General features: G+C 39.9%; 1 protein-coding gene across 1 annotated transcript in view; it reads right to left on the bottom strand.

The window, feature by feature from the left end:
* The window catches only part of CORIN (corin, serine peptidase), a 156627-nt gene that overhangs the window by 116933 nt on the left and 21899 nt on the right, over window positions 1–17795 (bottom strand). Inside the window, exon 3 of the mRNA XM_086747497.1 lies at window positions 8590–9042. Within this exon, the coding sequence (XP_086603623.1) occupies window positions 8590–9042 (453 nt within the window). The remainder of the gene's footprint in view (window positions 1–8589; window positions 9043–17795) is intronic.

Below are 17795 nucleotides of genomic sequence, written 5' to 3'. Positions count from 1 at the left end.
TGCCAGATGTAAAGTGTACCTTTGGAAACAAAGTGATCTATCACATTATAGTATGAAACATGTACAAACATCGTATTTTTGTTGAAATAACCATACAAACAGTTTCAGAGAAGCTGATGGGTCTGAAAGGAAGTCAGTGGCTGTAATTCTCAGCCAATTATCTTAAGATATGTCTTGTTTCTTTGTTCCCATCCATGAAAGCTTCATGCCAGGCTAAGCATGTGACTTCTTGCTTAGCCTCTTGGTCATTTCATGGTTCAATTTTGACAACAAACATCTGTTTAAACTACAAGCAACAAAGTGTAAAAAAACATAATGGATGCATAAAAGGCATAAAGCTGCAAAGACTTCTGTTCTTTAAAGTTTTAAAGGTACACACATCCATATCTCCAGAAGCACACAGATGTCATTTAAAGACTAGAACAAAGCTGACTTTGTAGTTATTTCCAAGGAGGGAATCTCGCACTCTAAAGTAAACCACACTGCTGAAAGGCCAAAGGGTAAAGATAGATGGAATTGCAAGCGGGGTGTGATAGTTATTCATAGTACTCATTACAGTATGAATCCCAACAGATACTTGAGGTCTGTTAGATATCTTATACAGAACATTGTTTCATCAGACTGCATTTGGACAGATGATAATCTGCAAACAAAATAGTTGCAATAAGGAGCCATGAATTTATTAAAGGGAATTGAAATCGCAAGCTTAGCTAGAGGTAAATGTATGAAAGCATTAGCAACTTCATTACAATTTTCACACAAGTATTTGAAGTTTTTGGCAAACTTACAGTTACCCAAGAGCAGCAATACACCAGGTGATAAAAGCTAGTAAGTTTTGTCTTCCTTATAAATATAAGTTGTACTGAAAAATCTCTCTATAGACAGTAATGACTTTTAAGAATTTTTTTTATTCTAGCTATTTATTCTTACATGTCAGAAACTTAACTGTTTCCTTGTCAAGCTATGCCCATGCAACCAGATGAAAAGGCAATGGTGGAATAAGCAAACCCATGAAAACCAGGTTCTTGCTACCAGAGTCAGTGAAAATTCACCATGTGCTTCTCTTGTAAGTCACTAATTTTGCCATGTCAACTGCAAATTTAATTTTAAATTTCTACTAGACAAGAAAATCTGAATGGCTCTAGTGATTTTTTTTTGACTAGTGAATTAAAAAATGCATTTTTTTTTTAACGAGGACTACATTGCCAAAATTTTAGGGCAGCCTTTTTCATGTTGCTTCTTTAATTTTGAGGAAAAAAAAATCTAGGTATAGGTGAGATAAAGATACAGAAGCTACTGCTGGAAGAGAAAACACTCTCAAGAATGAATTCAAGCACCAACAAAATTAATAGTTACCATATTAGTCTACTCATGCTTGCATCTGCACTAAAAAAAACCACAGCTGAGTGGCTAAACTCCTTGCCTGGAATTTAGGAGACCATTGTTTATGTTCTTCAATGCTAATCTGAAAAACTAAAACCATTTTCTCTTCAGGAGAAAATCATGTTTTAACAACATTTTGAATATTTTTTGAAGGCAAGAAGACACCTAAAGATCTACCATGGGTTTATTGCTGCTATTACTCCTTATATAATTTGGTCTATTCCAACTTGTATGACTAATTAAACATAAATTGAGCTAGAAGACAAAGTGATTTATTAGATCACTGCTTTAGATACCAAGGATTAGGGAGCTGCAAGCTAATGGTCTGACTTGGGACGTAGTTACTGGATACCTTAGCTTCAGTAGAAAAAAAAAATGTCCTTAGTATGAGCAGCACACAGCAGGAAGAGAGAGGCAAGGAACTTCTTGTTTCTGTGCCACATGTGACATATCCCATCCACCTATCCCCACCGTGGTTCTCATATTGCTGTTTTCTACCAAATACAGAGTTGGGCCTGGCTAGTTCACTGCAGATTCTAGTAGTGGCAGAACACCAAAGACAAAGTAAGAAATGCTGGGTAGAGACAAAGGAATTTATTTCATGTACAATTAAACATAGTTAAATTACAATAGAGAGGATTAGGATAACATTTAGGCTGAGCAGAGAATTGCAAATAAATTCAATTAGTGAGTTTCAAAGATGTGCATGAAACGTGAAAAGACTCAAAGTTCCTCTGAATAAAAAGAATATTTGTTATTTAGGAAAATAAATGCAAACAAGCAGACATAAGTGCTGTGCTTTCTGAAACAACAAGTCCTCTGATACAGTGACTTGCTTTTGAGAAGGCACTTTTCCACTTCATTCGTCCAAGCAACCATTTAGGGTTCAGGGAATTTTTTTCACCCTCTTGTGCCCTTGGAGGTTGCGTTGGAGCCTGCTGGAGTGGGAGGAGGATGCCAAGCACAGAAAGACATGGCAGAAGATCAAGCTTGGTCATGTTATTTTTCACGTTAGGATCTGAACGCTGTCATAGTTCTCCACTGAAACTTTTTTTGGGAAGTGGCAGAGGGGTTACTTGACTGTCTGCTAGAAGAAAAGTATGAAAGACTTGACACAGGAAAAAAAAAAGGGGATATTAAATATACGTATGCATAAAGACCAGTGAGTGGAAGAAACAAAATCAGACACTAATACCGCTTGTCCCAGTGCATATTCCATGAATTTACAGAATGTTTTTCTAGGAAGAATGTCAACCATCGCACTCTCCTCCTTCCTGACTCCCCAAATCAGCAGTATTATAAAACAGGGAGTGCTTCATTTGAAATGAAAACATCCCACTCAGTCTCCTCCCCTTGAGATCTTTCCTGGTCAGGGTCCCACTCTACTGCCTAACTGCAGCCTGCTTTTGTTTCAAAGAGAAAAAAAGTATCAATAACATTGTATTGATACTTACATCCTTTATTCTTCAAGATAATTACTATTTTATATATGGTTCTTTTTCTGTTAAGCACTGATTGGCAGATGAACAGAATATTACTGCATATTCTTCTAAATTCCATGAATATACACTACTGAACCTGTTGGTTCACCTAGGACTCCCTTCCTGATGTTTTTGCTATCAGAAAACTCTCCAGTGAACCATCCCAGTGACTTAGGACCATGGCCCATGCCTTCAGAAAACATTTAAACATGAAGTCACACAAACTCAAATCCTTCAACAGGAAAAACGTATTCCTTCACTTGCTTTCCAACAGAGAGGTAACACAGGATACATTTGGCCTTTAGTAGGGGCCAGCATTATACATTCACAAAAAATTCTAAGAATTTAGGGCAAATATAAGGAACAACCACCTAGGAGTATAACAACAACTTCTGGCAACCTGAAATTCTGAGCCAGTTGCCACTGGACTATTGTGTTTAAAAGTTCCCAAGAGACCAACCCCTCATGAAGTTCTTCAAGCATTTTCATGCTTTCTGGTTTTCTCATCATCCTGTGGCAATGAGTTCCACAACATATCCTTTTTTTTTTGTTTTAACTTACTGTCTGATAATCAGAGGGGAAAAAAAAAAAAAAAAAAAGAACAGGGGCACTTACTGATATAATGAAAAACACGAGTAACTCTTCCCTGTCCTGTTTCTCCAGGGCATTCAAAATGGTATGGATACCTAGAACAAATACTACAAATACTTACTCCTAAGCCAGCTATTTTCCAGGAGGAAAACCGTGTCTTCCTCCTTGTCGTAGTTCAGCCCCAATCGGACCAGACTACGCAGTCTCTCTCTCACTCCCCCCACACTCCGAGAGAATAGGGAGAGATAATATAAGGAAAAACGGCTCGAGGTTTGAGATAAGGACAGGGAGAAATCCTTAAAGTTACCGTCACGGGCAAAACAGACTCGACTTGGGGAAAACTATTCATTTATTACTACAAACAGCAGGATAATGAGACAGAGAACAAGAGAACCTCCCCCCACCCCTCCCTCTTCCCAAGCTTAACTTTATCTCTACTACCTTCCCCTCCCGAGCGGCACAGGGGGGAAGAGGGAATGGGGGTGGCAGTCAGTTCATCATATGTTGTTTCACGCCGCTGCTTCATGGTCGGGGGAAGAACTCCTCACATTCCTCCCCTGCTCCATCGTGGGGTCCCTCCCATGGGCCACAGTCCTTTGTGGAACTGCTCCGGCATTGGTCATCTCTTACAGGGAGTTCAGTCCCTTCAGAACAGCTGTCCCAGCGGGCCCTCCACGGGCCACAGCCGCTTTCAGGCATCCACCTCCCCCAGTACGGGGTCCTTCACGGGCTCCAAGTGGATCTCTGCTCCTCCGTGGACCTCCATGGGCTGCAGGGGGACAACCTGCTCCACCATGGTCGTCACCACAGGCTGCAGGGGAATCTTGGTCAGGAGCTGCATTACTCCTCCCCCTCCTTCTGAACTGACCTTGGCGTCTGCAGCCGTTCCTCACAACAGGCTGGTAGATGTCTCTCAGGATCTTTTTTTACATCTTATTCACTTCTCATCTCCTTTCCACTTCTTGCAGCTGGGCTGGACCGAGTCGGGCCCAGTCGGCTGCCTGGCGAGAGGCCAGAGGGTGAGGCCTGCAAGGCCCATGAGGCCTGCGCCTCCCCCTCTGCGCCTCTGCCCCCGCTCAGCTTCTTCACATCTTCTCTTCTCTCTTTTTTTTTCTCTTTTCCCCTTCTTAAATATGTTATCGCAGAGGCGTTATCACGGAACATTCTGCTACCAATCGGCTCGGCCTTGGCCAGCAGCAGGTCCGCCCTAGGCCCGGCTGAGTCCACTGAACAAAGGGGAGCAACTTCTAGCAGTTTCCTACAGAAGCTATCACCTTAGGCCCCCCCTTACTTAGAAAACCACGACACTCCTATTTAGTGCCTCCTCACATCTAAGCCATTCTATGTCTCTACTGGTTTGGTTGCCTGCCATTTGCCTTTTCTAATTCTACTATTATCCTTCTAAACTTATACACTGATGTCATGAATTTTTCTCTTTTGTTCTTTGGAGACTTCATGATGATACCTAACACCCCATTTGCCTTGTCGACAGTCATGGAGCCAGAAAGCTGTCTGCAGCAAACCATTAGGTCTTTTTTTTTTGGTGGCAAAGGTAGCTGAGAGTCCAGCATTGCATTACATAGAGATAGGGTTGTTCCCCACTCTCCAGCATTCTTTTGCACCTGTTGCCACAAAGTCATCTAAACATTTTATCAGTTACTCCCTCCACTATGAGACTTTTATGGGATTTCCAGCTATCCATTTCAGAGAGATAATTCTGTATTAGCAGAAATGTTGTTATTTGACTATTCACTGCTTTTCCAGAAAACCCTGTAAGACTCCATTAGTAACCTTCTTCACTATGGAGCCTAACCATTCATTCTTATTTTTCCTTTTGTCTTTTAATGAGCAATTAGTCTGTGAGAAGAGTGTCTTTAAGACTTCTCAATGGAGGCTCTTGTTAACAGCATTTTGAAAAGCCAAGTATGTTGTATTAACCAGCATTTTCACTAACTCCTTCAAAGAACTTTCTAATAGACTTGTGAGGCATTGCTTCCCCTTGTAAAATGAAAGCAAATTTCTTCATCTCTTCCTTATTGTGTCATGCATTCCCATTTACCCACTAATCTATTCTTTACTAGAATTTCTGCCAAAGAACTTCCTTCTGCTTCAATGACTTTTTAAATAATTGATGTCGTATGTGCCAAATTTCATTCCTCTCCAGTTAGTAACTCAGCTATGTCTTACTTGTGTCATTTTAAAGTCTTGAGTGAATACCATATGGTCACAATGTTTATAATTTCTCTCATTAATGTGTCCTAATATCTTTTATTGAAGCTGTGGTTCACCAGTAAAGCAAATCCAGTGCTAGGGATACTAACACCAGACCAAAAACACTACAGCCACATGAATGCCAGTTCAAATGTGTTCAGAGAATTTTGTCTGGTTGGTTTTGCACTGCCAGCCTCTATGTTGACATATCATTTGTCTTTTAACACCCTGCATAAAACCAGCATAACGTCCAAGTTATGCATGCTTACTAAATCAGAAATGCATTCACTTGCCCACATTTGAACCAGATGAAACTTGTACTGATGGATGATCTGCTAGTGTGCATTGATGATGATGGAATATCAGCCTCACACTTCATTTGGACATTAATTTCCTTATAAGATACGCCTAAAAAGCTCAAACCTCCATTTTACATGGGTTCAAAAGTCATTACATAAATTAATGGAAGAACACTCATCAGGACTCACTACAGATCACTGGAATCTGCTACCATACAATGCTGAAGAATCTTTATATGCTAGCCCCAGTTTATTCTTCTTTAGGCATGTGCTAACAGTCGCAGTTGGATCCAAACATTATGCAAGAGAGACTTAGTTTGATCTACTACCACCATTCCCACGTGGTTGTTAAGTTTTACTTATCCCAAAAAAAAAATCCTTTCTACTCCAAAAGGCTATTTCAGTCTCACTATTCCAAAACTTATTTATATTTTATCTCCCATTTATTCCCCATTTTCCTTCACATCAGAATACATAAGAACTTCCTGTGGACATCAAACCATGCTCTCTGTTATCTTAGAGTTCTCTCTAAGAAGCAAAGCTTAGTGGGAAAGGAGAGATCAAAGAGACTGACAACAAGTGTAAGGAGTCAATTTGCAAAGGCCAGAACAAGCAAGGTAGCGAGGAGCCCTGTGTACTTGTCAAAATCTTCTGCTTTCTAGTCCTCCATGCCTTGGACAGGCATGGGAACACAGTTATTCTGAGATCAAATTCTTCTGGAATTTCAAATTTCAAATTTGTTTTCCAAAATCTTTTGTCCTTTATACAGAGGAAGGTACCTCACAGTAGAATCCCAAGTAGTCATGGCTACTGAATATACACGCAGTCATACTACTGTTGGAATAAACTGCACTTACCAGAATAGAACACATACTTAGAAATTTCTTCATAGGCTACTTAGTGCCTTTCCGTATACCACCAAACCCTGAATATTTGAAAGTTTAGAAATCCAGACCTAAGGTTGTCTTGAGCCACTGTAAGTCTGTCCCTGCATCAATATCCTAGGAGGGAAAGATATCACTTCCCATACACACACATATGCATATTAGATCCATCTTGAAAGAGTTCGTTCTAACATGATAAGAAAAGGGAAGAAGTTTTACAGTTTCACCTGGAATTCCAGGAAATACAGATATCTCAAATATGATGACTAGGCAGATGAACACAAATGCAAACAAGGAATCTTACACAATATATCTATACTGGATCTACCCATTTACTAAGACTGCAATGCAAAGACACCACCTTCTAGAACAGGAACAGATAGACCCCACAACACATCAGAGAAGACCTAGTTAAGAAAAACAGAGAGAACCTACAGAAATCCAGCTGGCCATTCAAATGGCCTGTGGAGTCACTGCAATGTAGGGGACATCGACAAATCATTGATTCACAGTAAGTTATTATTTTTGAAAGTTCATTTTTGAGTAAGAAAATAAGCTATCACCAAAATGCCCTCAAAAAGAATGTCTTCTGTGTACCAGGTTTTAAAAAAATAAAGTCTTATTCAAAGGCTTTTCCTACTTTTACTTACTCCAGAAAGAACATGAAAAATACATAACAGGGCTGTTTCCCAAATTTCATCTGCCTATTTGATGACAGGGGTGGCAGGGACAAACTCCTGAAGGGAGAATGCTTAAAAAAAACCAGCAGAGCAAAAAACCTCAGATAACTAATATCAGAACTGAACACAGATTCCAACAGAATGGCACGCAGACCTGCTCCTCAAAATAGCATAATTCAGTGGCCTTTCAGAAGTGATCACCACTGTCAGATACCATCTCTTCACTTTCATTTCATAGAAATTTCAAAAATACATTTAATAGAGTGTGCTGCTTTTAGGTCACTGACTATCTCCTTTCATCTATTTCAGACCTCTCTATGACCTGGAATAAGTTTTGCTTTGTGCTCTGGTGGGATCAAGAGCAAAGGAATGATATGCACTTCAAGAGAAACAAATTCATTTTAATATGGTACCATAGTGTTTCAGTTGTTAGCAAAACAGTATCAGGGAACCTTTCACTACCACTGACGTGACGAATCAATAAAATTACTATGGCACTAATGAAATGCACCTACTTTCACAGTCAAACAAACAAAAAAAAAAACCTGATCATGGTTCATTTTTATTATTCTCTCTGGACAATTTCATTATAGCCCTCAGAAAACATCACTGGAACTTTCTACATAGAGCAACTGCTTCAAATTAGAGAAGAATTTATCCATTAACATAGAAAAAGTTTTAACTGTAATTACATCCCAAGTTCACAAAGGTACTTGCCACATGCATAATTTTAAAGAAACATAGAAAATTCAATCTACAAACTCAATAGAGTCTGCAATAACTCATTTTCAGCCTTAGTAAGTGTGTATGATTATCACCAATTGAAGAATGTATTTTAAGTATTCATACCTGAAAGAATTTACTGCATCTTCCTCAATGAGGTTGATCAAATGTTCTGATAAAAAAACAGTTGCTTGCAACATGGAATGTGCACAACAAAATAAATTATCAAAAGGGACACATTCCTCAGAACTCATGGGAACACACTGGGAAGCATGCCAACACTATGTTCTGTACTTTTGGAGTCAGAATTATGAAGCCAAGTAAAATGTAAACTTACGTTTTTTCTGATCCATTTTTTGTGACACAGATGGACGGGTAGGAGTTAATACTGGCAGAGTGGTCATCCTCTCTGTGTGGTTAAAGGATGCATCTGTAGACCATAAAGTCGCCTCCTCTGCAGTGGCAAACAGCTGGGTGCTGTCTTCAGAGCCCTCTGCCAAAGCAGCATCATATGTAGGGTGAGGACTGAGCACTGTGGCTTGAGTTGCAAGAGCAAATGAATTTTCCTGGAAAGTCTCTCTAAATATATTTGTGTTCTTGTTCATTTGGTCAATGTGGGATAAAGGCGTGGTGGTCCAGGAAGAGGGCCGTGTGCTGAGATCCAGTGTGGGATCAGTCTTGGAATTGTTTTCAACCATGTTTGGCAAAAGAACATCAGATGTTTCAATGTCACCATTAACTGTGAGGACTTCACTTCCATTTGAATAAAAGCATGTTTTTTCTAACACCCCTGGAAGATAGCGAAAAAATCACCAAAATTACCATCACCTGGAAGGACAAGTGTTACCAATTTGTTTTGGAAAGTTAATAATAGATATAATAGCACAGATTTTAAAAGTAATATTTTTTCAAAGTTAAAGAGAACTAAAGTTAAGAATTTCATGTAGCAAAAAAAAAAAAACAGTAGTACATCAAAACAAAAGCTGTAACTACTCTAGGTTACAGAGAGAAACATATAGAGAAACAAATTATCACTTCCATGAACCAAAAATCTTTTAACTTTACTTGTAGTAGGTCACTGAACTCTTACATGTTTATAACTATAGAGTGTCATTTCAAGGAGCTTCAACACATATTTGCCCTATCATAGAGTTAATAAGATTGGCAATACTATTTTTTTCTCTTTTTAAATTGCATCATCTTTTGTTTTCATAGCACCACCATCTTCAGAAAGCTAATTCTTTGAACTTTTGAAGTGGAAAGAGGTATTGTTTCCTCTGTATAGAATTACATAATTTAACTACCACTGCTAAATATAGGTCCATGAGTTCTTTGTCATTCTTCTCTGACACTGGATTTTAAATGTACAGTTGTATACAAAATTTTAGGCACTTGCTGTAGTATTTGTTGTTGTTCATTTATTATATCATAGACAAACACAGACTTTGGTTAGTTGTATGTGTTGAACAGTTGCAAGTAATATAGATCACAAATCGAAACAGCTGCATAACAGTAAAGAGATGCATCCCATAAGCAACAGGGAATTTAAACTAAATGGTAAGAGAATCTGTTTTTAACCTCCGACTATTAGTGAAATATGTAATTAATTCAAATAATAAAGAAGGCATCTCAAACATATATAGGACATAAAACTTCCTTATCTATAATAAAAACTACAAATGCTAACTGAAATTTTTAAACCAAATATATTAGAGTCATATTTAATGCTAGAAGAGAAGCACCACTCTATCACAATATAAGAAATTTCTGGTAAATAGCAAATGCAATTTTTGCCACTAGCTAGTCATGTAAAAGAGTTTAACAATAATAGTAAACACAGTTCAGCTAGACTTGATTACAAGTAATTAAAAGCAATCCCTCAGACATAAAAATCTCCCAACTGTTTTTAAGTACCCTGGCAACAATTGATAATTTTAATAGCTTTTCTTGTTGTCTACTTCTAACAGAGGTATTTAAGTGCTCCTCTCACATTGTTTCAAAACAATAAAGTAAAAACAAAAGAGTGAAGAATATTTGTCCTTTCAGCAAAGGGACACAAATACAATAGCCTTTCCTTAACCAAAATCAAAAGAAAAGGCCTAAAGCATGGCTTAATCCAGTGGGGCTCCCTGTGGAACAAAGAGAATTTTCTGCTCATCCTTTGAACTCCTTTCTTCTCTCTCACCCTTACTGGCCCTCAAGCCAAAGAGATGGTCACTCCCAAAGCACATTAGCTAGAATTCACCTCCTGTTGTTCTCTACAAACCCTGTGAACTCAAGGCAAATCACGCAGATTTTTCTTTCCACTCTGATGTGTAAATCTTTTTCTCCTAGGCTTTCATATTGATTTGATCCTTCATTAGCTGCTTGGTACAGATGACTCTTGAGTCTACACAACACCCACCACCATCTCTCCTGAATTTCGTCTTCAGTTTGGTTATTGCGTTTAACAAAATGACTAGTCACATGATCGCCTCTCAGCCAGACATCGTTCACCCACCACCACTCAAGGCTTTCTGCCTAGCCAAACCCACCATTCCGCCAATGCCAGGCACCACAGGCAGCTCGTACCTACTCAGGTATCCTGAGCTGTTCCCACTGCTGTTACTGAATTTCTGCTCTCACTCCTTCATGTGCTCTGCATTAATCAGTTGACTGGTCTCAAATTCAAAGACTGGGCAGGAGGAAATCTTCATTAATCACAGCAACAAATAACTTAAAATGCCAGAAGAACCCAACTTCCAATTACAGTCTGAAGTGACTTTGGGTTGGAAAGCTTTATAGGCAAGAAGAAAAGACACTAGAATAGCTGAGAGGGGGCAATCTTAGTACTTTTTTTTTTATTCAGTAACCTTTAACTAGCAGCTGGAACCAGCAAGAAAAACTTGTAAGATTCCTGAAATGCAATGCAGTTCAATGAAACAGTTACCATTTGAGATTTACCATATCCACGTTTATCCAGCCTGGGTTGTTTTTGCTCCAGTGTCACTAACTGTGAGTAAATCTTTTTGCTTAACTTCTACTGGAAGAACCCAGGGGAACTTTATATATATACATGTTAAGGTTTCTGTTTTTCCACCAGCAAATGTTCGTAATTCACTGGGATTTGGAGGAATTTACCGCATGTATTTTACAGAAGCAACTAAGAATCTCCCACCTGCAAATTATTTCAGCAGCAATTTTTTTTTGCTTGAGTCCTCTGGGTCAGGCTAAATGGGAAGAATGAATGTGCTCTTGTTCGACAAGAGGCCAGGTTGGATGGGGCTCTGAGCAACCTGATCTGGCTGGAGATGTCCCTGCTCCTTGCAGGGGGGTTGGATTAGATGACCTTTGACGGTCCCTTCCAACTCTAACCATCCTATGATTCTATGATTCTATGACAAATAAGGACCAGTAGTAATATTATTTGCTAAAATCTAAGGAATTGTGACTGATCATACTCAGAAATTGTGCTCACTCGTATGTAGCTTTACTTCAATGCTTTGATTCCAAATAAAGCTTTGAATCTCTATGATTCAGAAGCCTACTTTGTTTCGAGTTTCAAACTTCAGTAGTTTTTTCTGTAGCTCCCAAAAAGTTAAAATGAGAGTTTTTTTCCTCCTTTGGAAAAGTGCATATTTTTTTTCCCTAACTCAAGAATAGCTGAGAGGATTTTTTTCACATTCTCTTTCCTCCTCCCTAGGCTCCTCTCTTCTCCTCCACTCAATACAAAAATAGAAAAAGCCTGGAAAACATTGGTCCCAAAGAGCTATGAATAATGATTTAAAATGAAGGTAAAAATGATTAGCTACTTATATATCACTCAGCAGAATACATTGCAAGACAGGTAAACTCCTGAAATAAGTTTAAAAGAAACCTTTTGTTTTAATACAGTTGACCAATAAATACTGTTAAGAAAAATATTGAAGTTACCCAGTGGATTCTACCCTCTCTCCACTCAGCTTTATTTCATTCTTTTTTCTGGAACTACAAATAATAGCTATGCCTATCACTATCACTATACATGAGATCATTTACTTCTTTCACCAAGATCCTCAAATGCTTGTTTGGTTCTTCAACCCAGCTTTACAACAATAGCAATTTTTGTTCTATTTTCACAGTTTCCTAGTGATTACAACCTTCCTTCTCTTCTTGACAGTGTACCACACAACCTCCACTACACAAAAGGCCTTCTCAATTATATCATCTCAGGTGACGACGAGCAGTATTAAAATTCTTTTTAACAAGGTTTTTTACCACAAAATAACATGAGTCTGGGCTCTGGTGCACATATGCCCTTAAGAGAGGTAGGCATAGACCTCTGTTTGGCATTCCCCACTGGCTAGCTCTAGATGACAACTCTGTTTCCACTGAGGATGTGAAAGTCTTGGATCACCTTCCTGAGTCACCTTGTTCTCCCTTCATATTTTCTTCCTTTCCTCTCATCTTCCCAATGCATGCTAGGGAATTCAAATACTTAATTCCAGGCTATAGAGTCCACTCTCTTGAGTTAAGCTCCCATTTGCTTTGATTCTCATTCTTATTCCCCCTAAAAATACTTGTGTATATCTTCAGTCTTAAATTAAGCTCACTGGTGATTTTTTTATAGCATCAAAAGCCCTGAAGGAAGTATTTAAATTTTAAGATACATAAGAAAATAGTGTGATGGTTTAAAACAATCAATTCCTTTTAAAGCTTTTCAGTGATGAGAGCTGAATTACTCTCTATCAATGTCTGCAAACAGCCATACAACATGCATTTTACTCTGTATACGTGCACAGTATATCCAACTATTCTTCAGATATGAGTTTATACAGAGCTGTAGACAGTAAATCATAGAACAGTAGACAATAAATCATAAGCCAGATAGTTAATTAATTGAGAAATAGTTGTAACCATTTTGGATTTGTGTTTCCAGCTACAGCTGGACGTATCCAGATGACAGAAATACACAGCACGCTGCCTTCATTGTGTTTGGTCCAAAAACGAGGAACTGGCACCAAGCTCATTCAGTTTAAAGCAATGCTTTTCCAACATTTTTACTGATCATTTTCCAGTTGCCGTTCACTATTGGGGAATTAATGTTTTATTTAAAGATCTGAAATGGACAGTTATGAGATCTAAGAAACAGTCACTTTGTTCAGGCTATTAAATTCAGATTTTGGCAGTGTATACTGTGGGTGATTTCTAGTGGTTCACAGCAGGAAATCTCAAAAAGACCATGTTTGTTTAAAAAGCTACTGAAATAGAGCAAAGCAGCCTACTAAAGTATGTGTAATGGATGAGGTAGTTACACAGGGAATAAAATGCTGGTGCACTGCTACAACTAGCCAGCATGTACCCACTGAGATTTCTTCTGCATGGTCTGTTCCTGTGACTCTGCACTTTGAAGAAGTGGGCACATCACTGATAATATAGAGGTGCCAAAGCACACCAAACCGTTGCATTTCAGCTGAGCTGCAGTAACAGACTTTATCCTGCTCCCCCTGTCAAGTAAAGACATTACCTCAAACTGCCTACCAGCGGCCCAAGGGGCCAAAAAGGAGGTCAGTTGTAATTATTTTTTTTTCAACTTAACAGGTGACTTATGCAAATAATGGTTCACTCCCCAGATAAAATGGAACTCGAAGCAGACTTTCTGGAAAGCATCTTTTTAAGAAGCTGCAGAATGACATTAGGCTCCCACGGTCTTGTGCAGAAAGGAGAGATTTTCCCTTTCATCAACTTTTGGCTTTTAGGCAATGAAGTCTCAGTAAAAATGCCAGGATCGTACTAAAAGGCTGGAGGGGAAGACAGTAGCTACCTTTCATATTAACAGCTGGTTTTGCCTGAAAATTCCCAGTTACAGTCGTAACACTATCGTCTAAATCTGATGTCTGTCTTTTTTCCTGTCTCTTGAGCTGATGTGTCATGTAACTAGAAAGGGAAAGGGAAAGGAGAACACAGGTCTCCCAGATAATATAATCATAATGATCATTGTTCAACCAGTGACGCGCAAGAACACTGACAGCATCTCTCAGGTGGACAGAATCTAGCTACAAATTTCCCTAACAACAGAATTATTTGAGAACTGCCCAGGCTGGTTCATACTTATACAGCGATAATAAAAATGCAGATATTGACATGAACTTTGTTTTCAAGAAGAGCAAGATGAAAATGCTAAATACAAACCATCACACATAACACTTGTAATAATTCCCACTAAGAATGAAAATTAATGTCTAAATACATGTCAGAGCCAAAATATAAATACTGCATGCTGAAAATGTGAAGACAGTGAGAGAACCAAAACCAAAACCAGGAAGACCAAGGGGATGAGGCACTCATGATGATAACTTCCTTCTCCAAGTAATAGAGGAGCCAACGAGGAGAGGTGCTATGTTTGTTCTCACCAGCAAGGAGGGGCTGGTGGGGAATGTGGAGCTGAAGGGCAGCCTTGGCTGCAGTGACCATGAAATGGTGGAGTTTGAGATCCTTAAGGCAGTGAGAACAGTGCACAGCAAGCTCACTACTCTGGACTTCAGGAGAGTAGAATTTGGTCTCTTCAGTGATCTGCTGGGTGAAGTACCATGGGAAAAAGCCCTGGAGGGAGGAGGGGCCCAAGAAAGTTGGTTAATATTCAAGGAGCACCTCCTCTAAGCTCAGGAGCAATGCATCCCAACAAAGAGGAAGTCAGGCAAAAACGCCAGGAGGCCTGCATGGATGAAAAAGGAGCTCCTAGACCAACTTAAACACAAAAAGGAGGCCTACAGAGAGTGGAAGCAAGGACAGGCAGCCTAGGAGGAATACAGAAAGGTTGCCCAAGCAGGCAGGGATCAGAGAAGGAAGGCTAAAGCCCTAACATAATTAAATCTGGCCAGGGATGTCAAGGGCAACAAGAAAAGCTTCTATAGGTACTTCGGGGACAAAAGGAAGACTAGGGAGAATGTGGGCCCTCTCCAGAAGGGAACAGAAGACTGGTTACCTGGGACATGGAGAAGACTGAGGTACTCAACGACTTTTCTGCTTCAGTCTTCCCCAGTAATGGGACATCCCCCAAGTCACAGAAGGCAAAAGCAGGGACTGGGAGAATGAAGAACTGCCCACTGTAGGAGAAGATCAGGTTTAAGACCATCTAAGGAACCTGAAGGTGCACAAGGCCATGGGACCTGATGAGATGCATCTGCAGGTCCTGAGGGAACTGGCGGATGAAGTTGCCAAGCCACTTCCCATCATATTTCAGAAGTCGTAAGTTCCTGATTACTGGAAAAGGGGAAACATAACTCCCATTTTTAAAAAGGGAAAAAAAGAAGACCCAGGGAACTACAGACCAGTTAGTCTCACCTCTGTACCTGGCAAGGTCATGGAGCAGATCCTCCTGGAAACTATGCTAAGGCACATGGAAAATAAGGAGGTGACTGGTGACAGCCAACACAGCTTCACTAAGAGCAAATCATGCCTCACCAATTTGGTGGCCTTCTATGACAGAGCTACAGCATTGGTGGACAAGAGATGACCAACTCACGTCATCTACCTGGACTTCTGCAAAGCATTTGACACTGTCCCACACAACAACCTTGTCTCTAAACTGGAGGCACAGATTTGACGGACAGACCACTCAGTGGATAAGGAATTGGCTGGATGGTCACACTCAGAGAGTGGTGGTCAATGGCTCAATATCCAAGTGGAGACCAGTGACGAGTGGCATACCTCAGAGGTCGGTATTGGGACTGGCACTGTTCAATATTTTTGTCAGCGACATGGACAGTGGGATTGAGCGCACCCTCAGCAAATTCACCGACGACACCAAGCTGTGTGGTGCCGTCAACACACTGGGAGGAAGGGATGCCATCCAGAGGAACCTTGACAGCCTGGAGAGGTGGACCCGTGAGAACCTCGTGAAGTTCAGCAAGGCCAAGTGCACGGTCCTGCACACGGGTTGGCACAATCCCAAGCACAAATATGGGCTGGAGGATGAAGGGATTGAGAACAGCCCTGAGGAGAAGGACTTGGGAGTGCTGGTGGATGAAAAGCTGGACTTGAGCTGGCAATGTGGGCTCACAGCCCAGAAGGCCAACTGTATCCCAGGCTGCATCAAAAGAAACGTCACCAGCAGGTCAAGGGACATGCCTCTCTGCTCTGCTCTGGTGAGACCCCACCTGCCGTACTGCATCCAGCTCTGGAGTCCTCAGCACAGGAAAGACATGAACCTGTTTGGAGGGAGTCTAGAGGAGGGCCATAAAGACTATCAGAGGGCTGGAGCACCTCTCCTATGAGGACAGGCTGAGAGAGTTGGGGCTGTTCAGCCTGGAGAAGAGGAGGCTCCAGGGAGACCTGATAGCAGCCTTCCAGTACTTAAAAGGGGCTTATAAGAAAGATGAGAACAAACTTTTTAGCAGGGCCTGTAGCAACAGGACAGAGATTAATGGTTTTAAACCCAAAGAGGCCAGATTCAGACTAGATATAAGGGAGACATTTTTTTTAAATTAGAGTGGTGAAACACTGGAACAGGTTGCCCAGAGAGGAGGTGGATGCCTCATCCCTGGAAACATTCAAGGCCAGGTTGGACCAGGCTCTGAGCAACCTGATCTAGTTGGAGATGTCCCTGCTCTTTGCAGGGGGGGTGGACTAGATGACCTTTAAAGGTCCCTTCCAACCTCAACTGTTCTATGATTCTATGATTATTTGCATATTCATAATCAACAGTGCATCTTAGATACTGTAATTGTAATCCTCATTCCCACCAGTGTTGACAGACTAACAGATTTTAAAAATACTATTTTACAAAATGCATGAATGCCTAACATTGTGCATAGATAAGAGGATACGCTGCTTGCCTGAAATGCAGACTTATTTGATGTGGTCCTGCAGTGTGATCATATGCCCAAAAATTACATCCTGACTGTAAAAGTCTGACATACATGAAACCATTATTTTTGTGTGTCACAAGACTTGTTCTGAATTCTACAGAAAACAACAGACAAAGCATTAGTTGTGGATGGCTGTTAAAAGGAGGTGGTAGACTACGTAAAAATGAGTTGAGGATACTGATGTGAAGGAATGGGGCGAATGGGACATCTACCATAGAATGCATTTATCACTATAAAATAAATAGAACTGATTTTCCTTTATGGAACTGTAAGTATAAAGCATTTTGTTTTCCCAGATAAATAACTGCAAGGATAAGCAATTATGGTACAATAAGAATTTTTTTTTACTTGGTATAATGCTCACCAGCTAGGAAGTACTTTTTAAAAACAATGTTTCAAGTGGTTTAGAACACTTCCTCTCTGCAAGGAAAAGAATGAAAATGCCAGAGGTTCTTCATTCTTACAAACATGCTAATTTTCACCTTTGTAATGTTCACATACTATTCATTACTCAGGGGCTTTTTTTCAGTGTAAGCAAAATGGGACATAGAATACAGATTCCAACAGAAGTTGAAGGTGATCTTACATCTCTCCATTTTAAAGAAAGATTTAGCTATTCAAACCATAGATTCAGTTATTTTTTGTTTTTCTGGAAAGTAATGAAATTTACTGTACTATACTAACTATAATCCCCAGAAAAAAAAAATGGACCATT

The sequence above is a fragment of the Chlamydotis macqueenii genome, chromosome 4 (assembly GCF_036417535.1).
Source record: "Chlamydotis macqueenii isolate bChlMac1 chromosome 4, bChlMac1.mat, whole genome shotgun sequence".
Classification (NCBI taxonomy): Eukaryota; Metazoa; Chordata; class Aves; order Otidiformes; family Otididae; genus Chlamydotis; species Chlamydotis macqueenii.
This window is presented reverse-complemented; position numbering and strand designations above follow the sequence as displayed.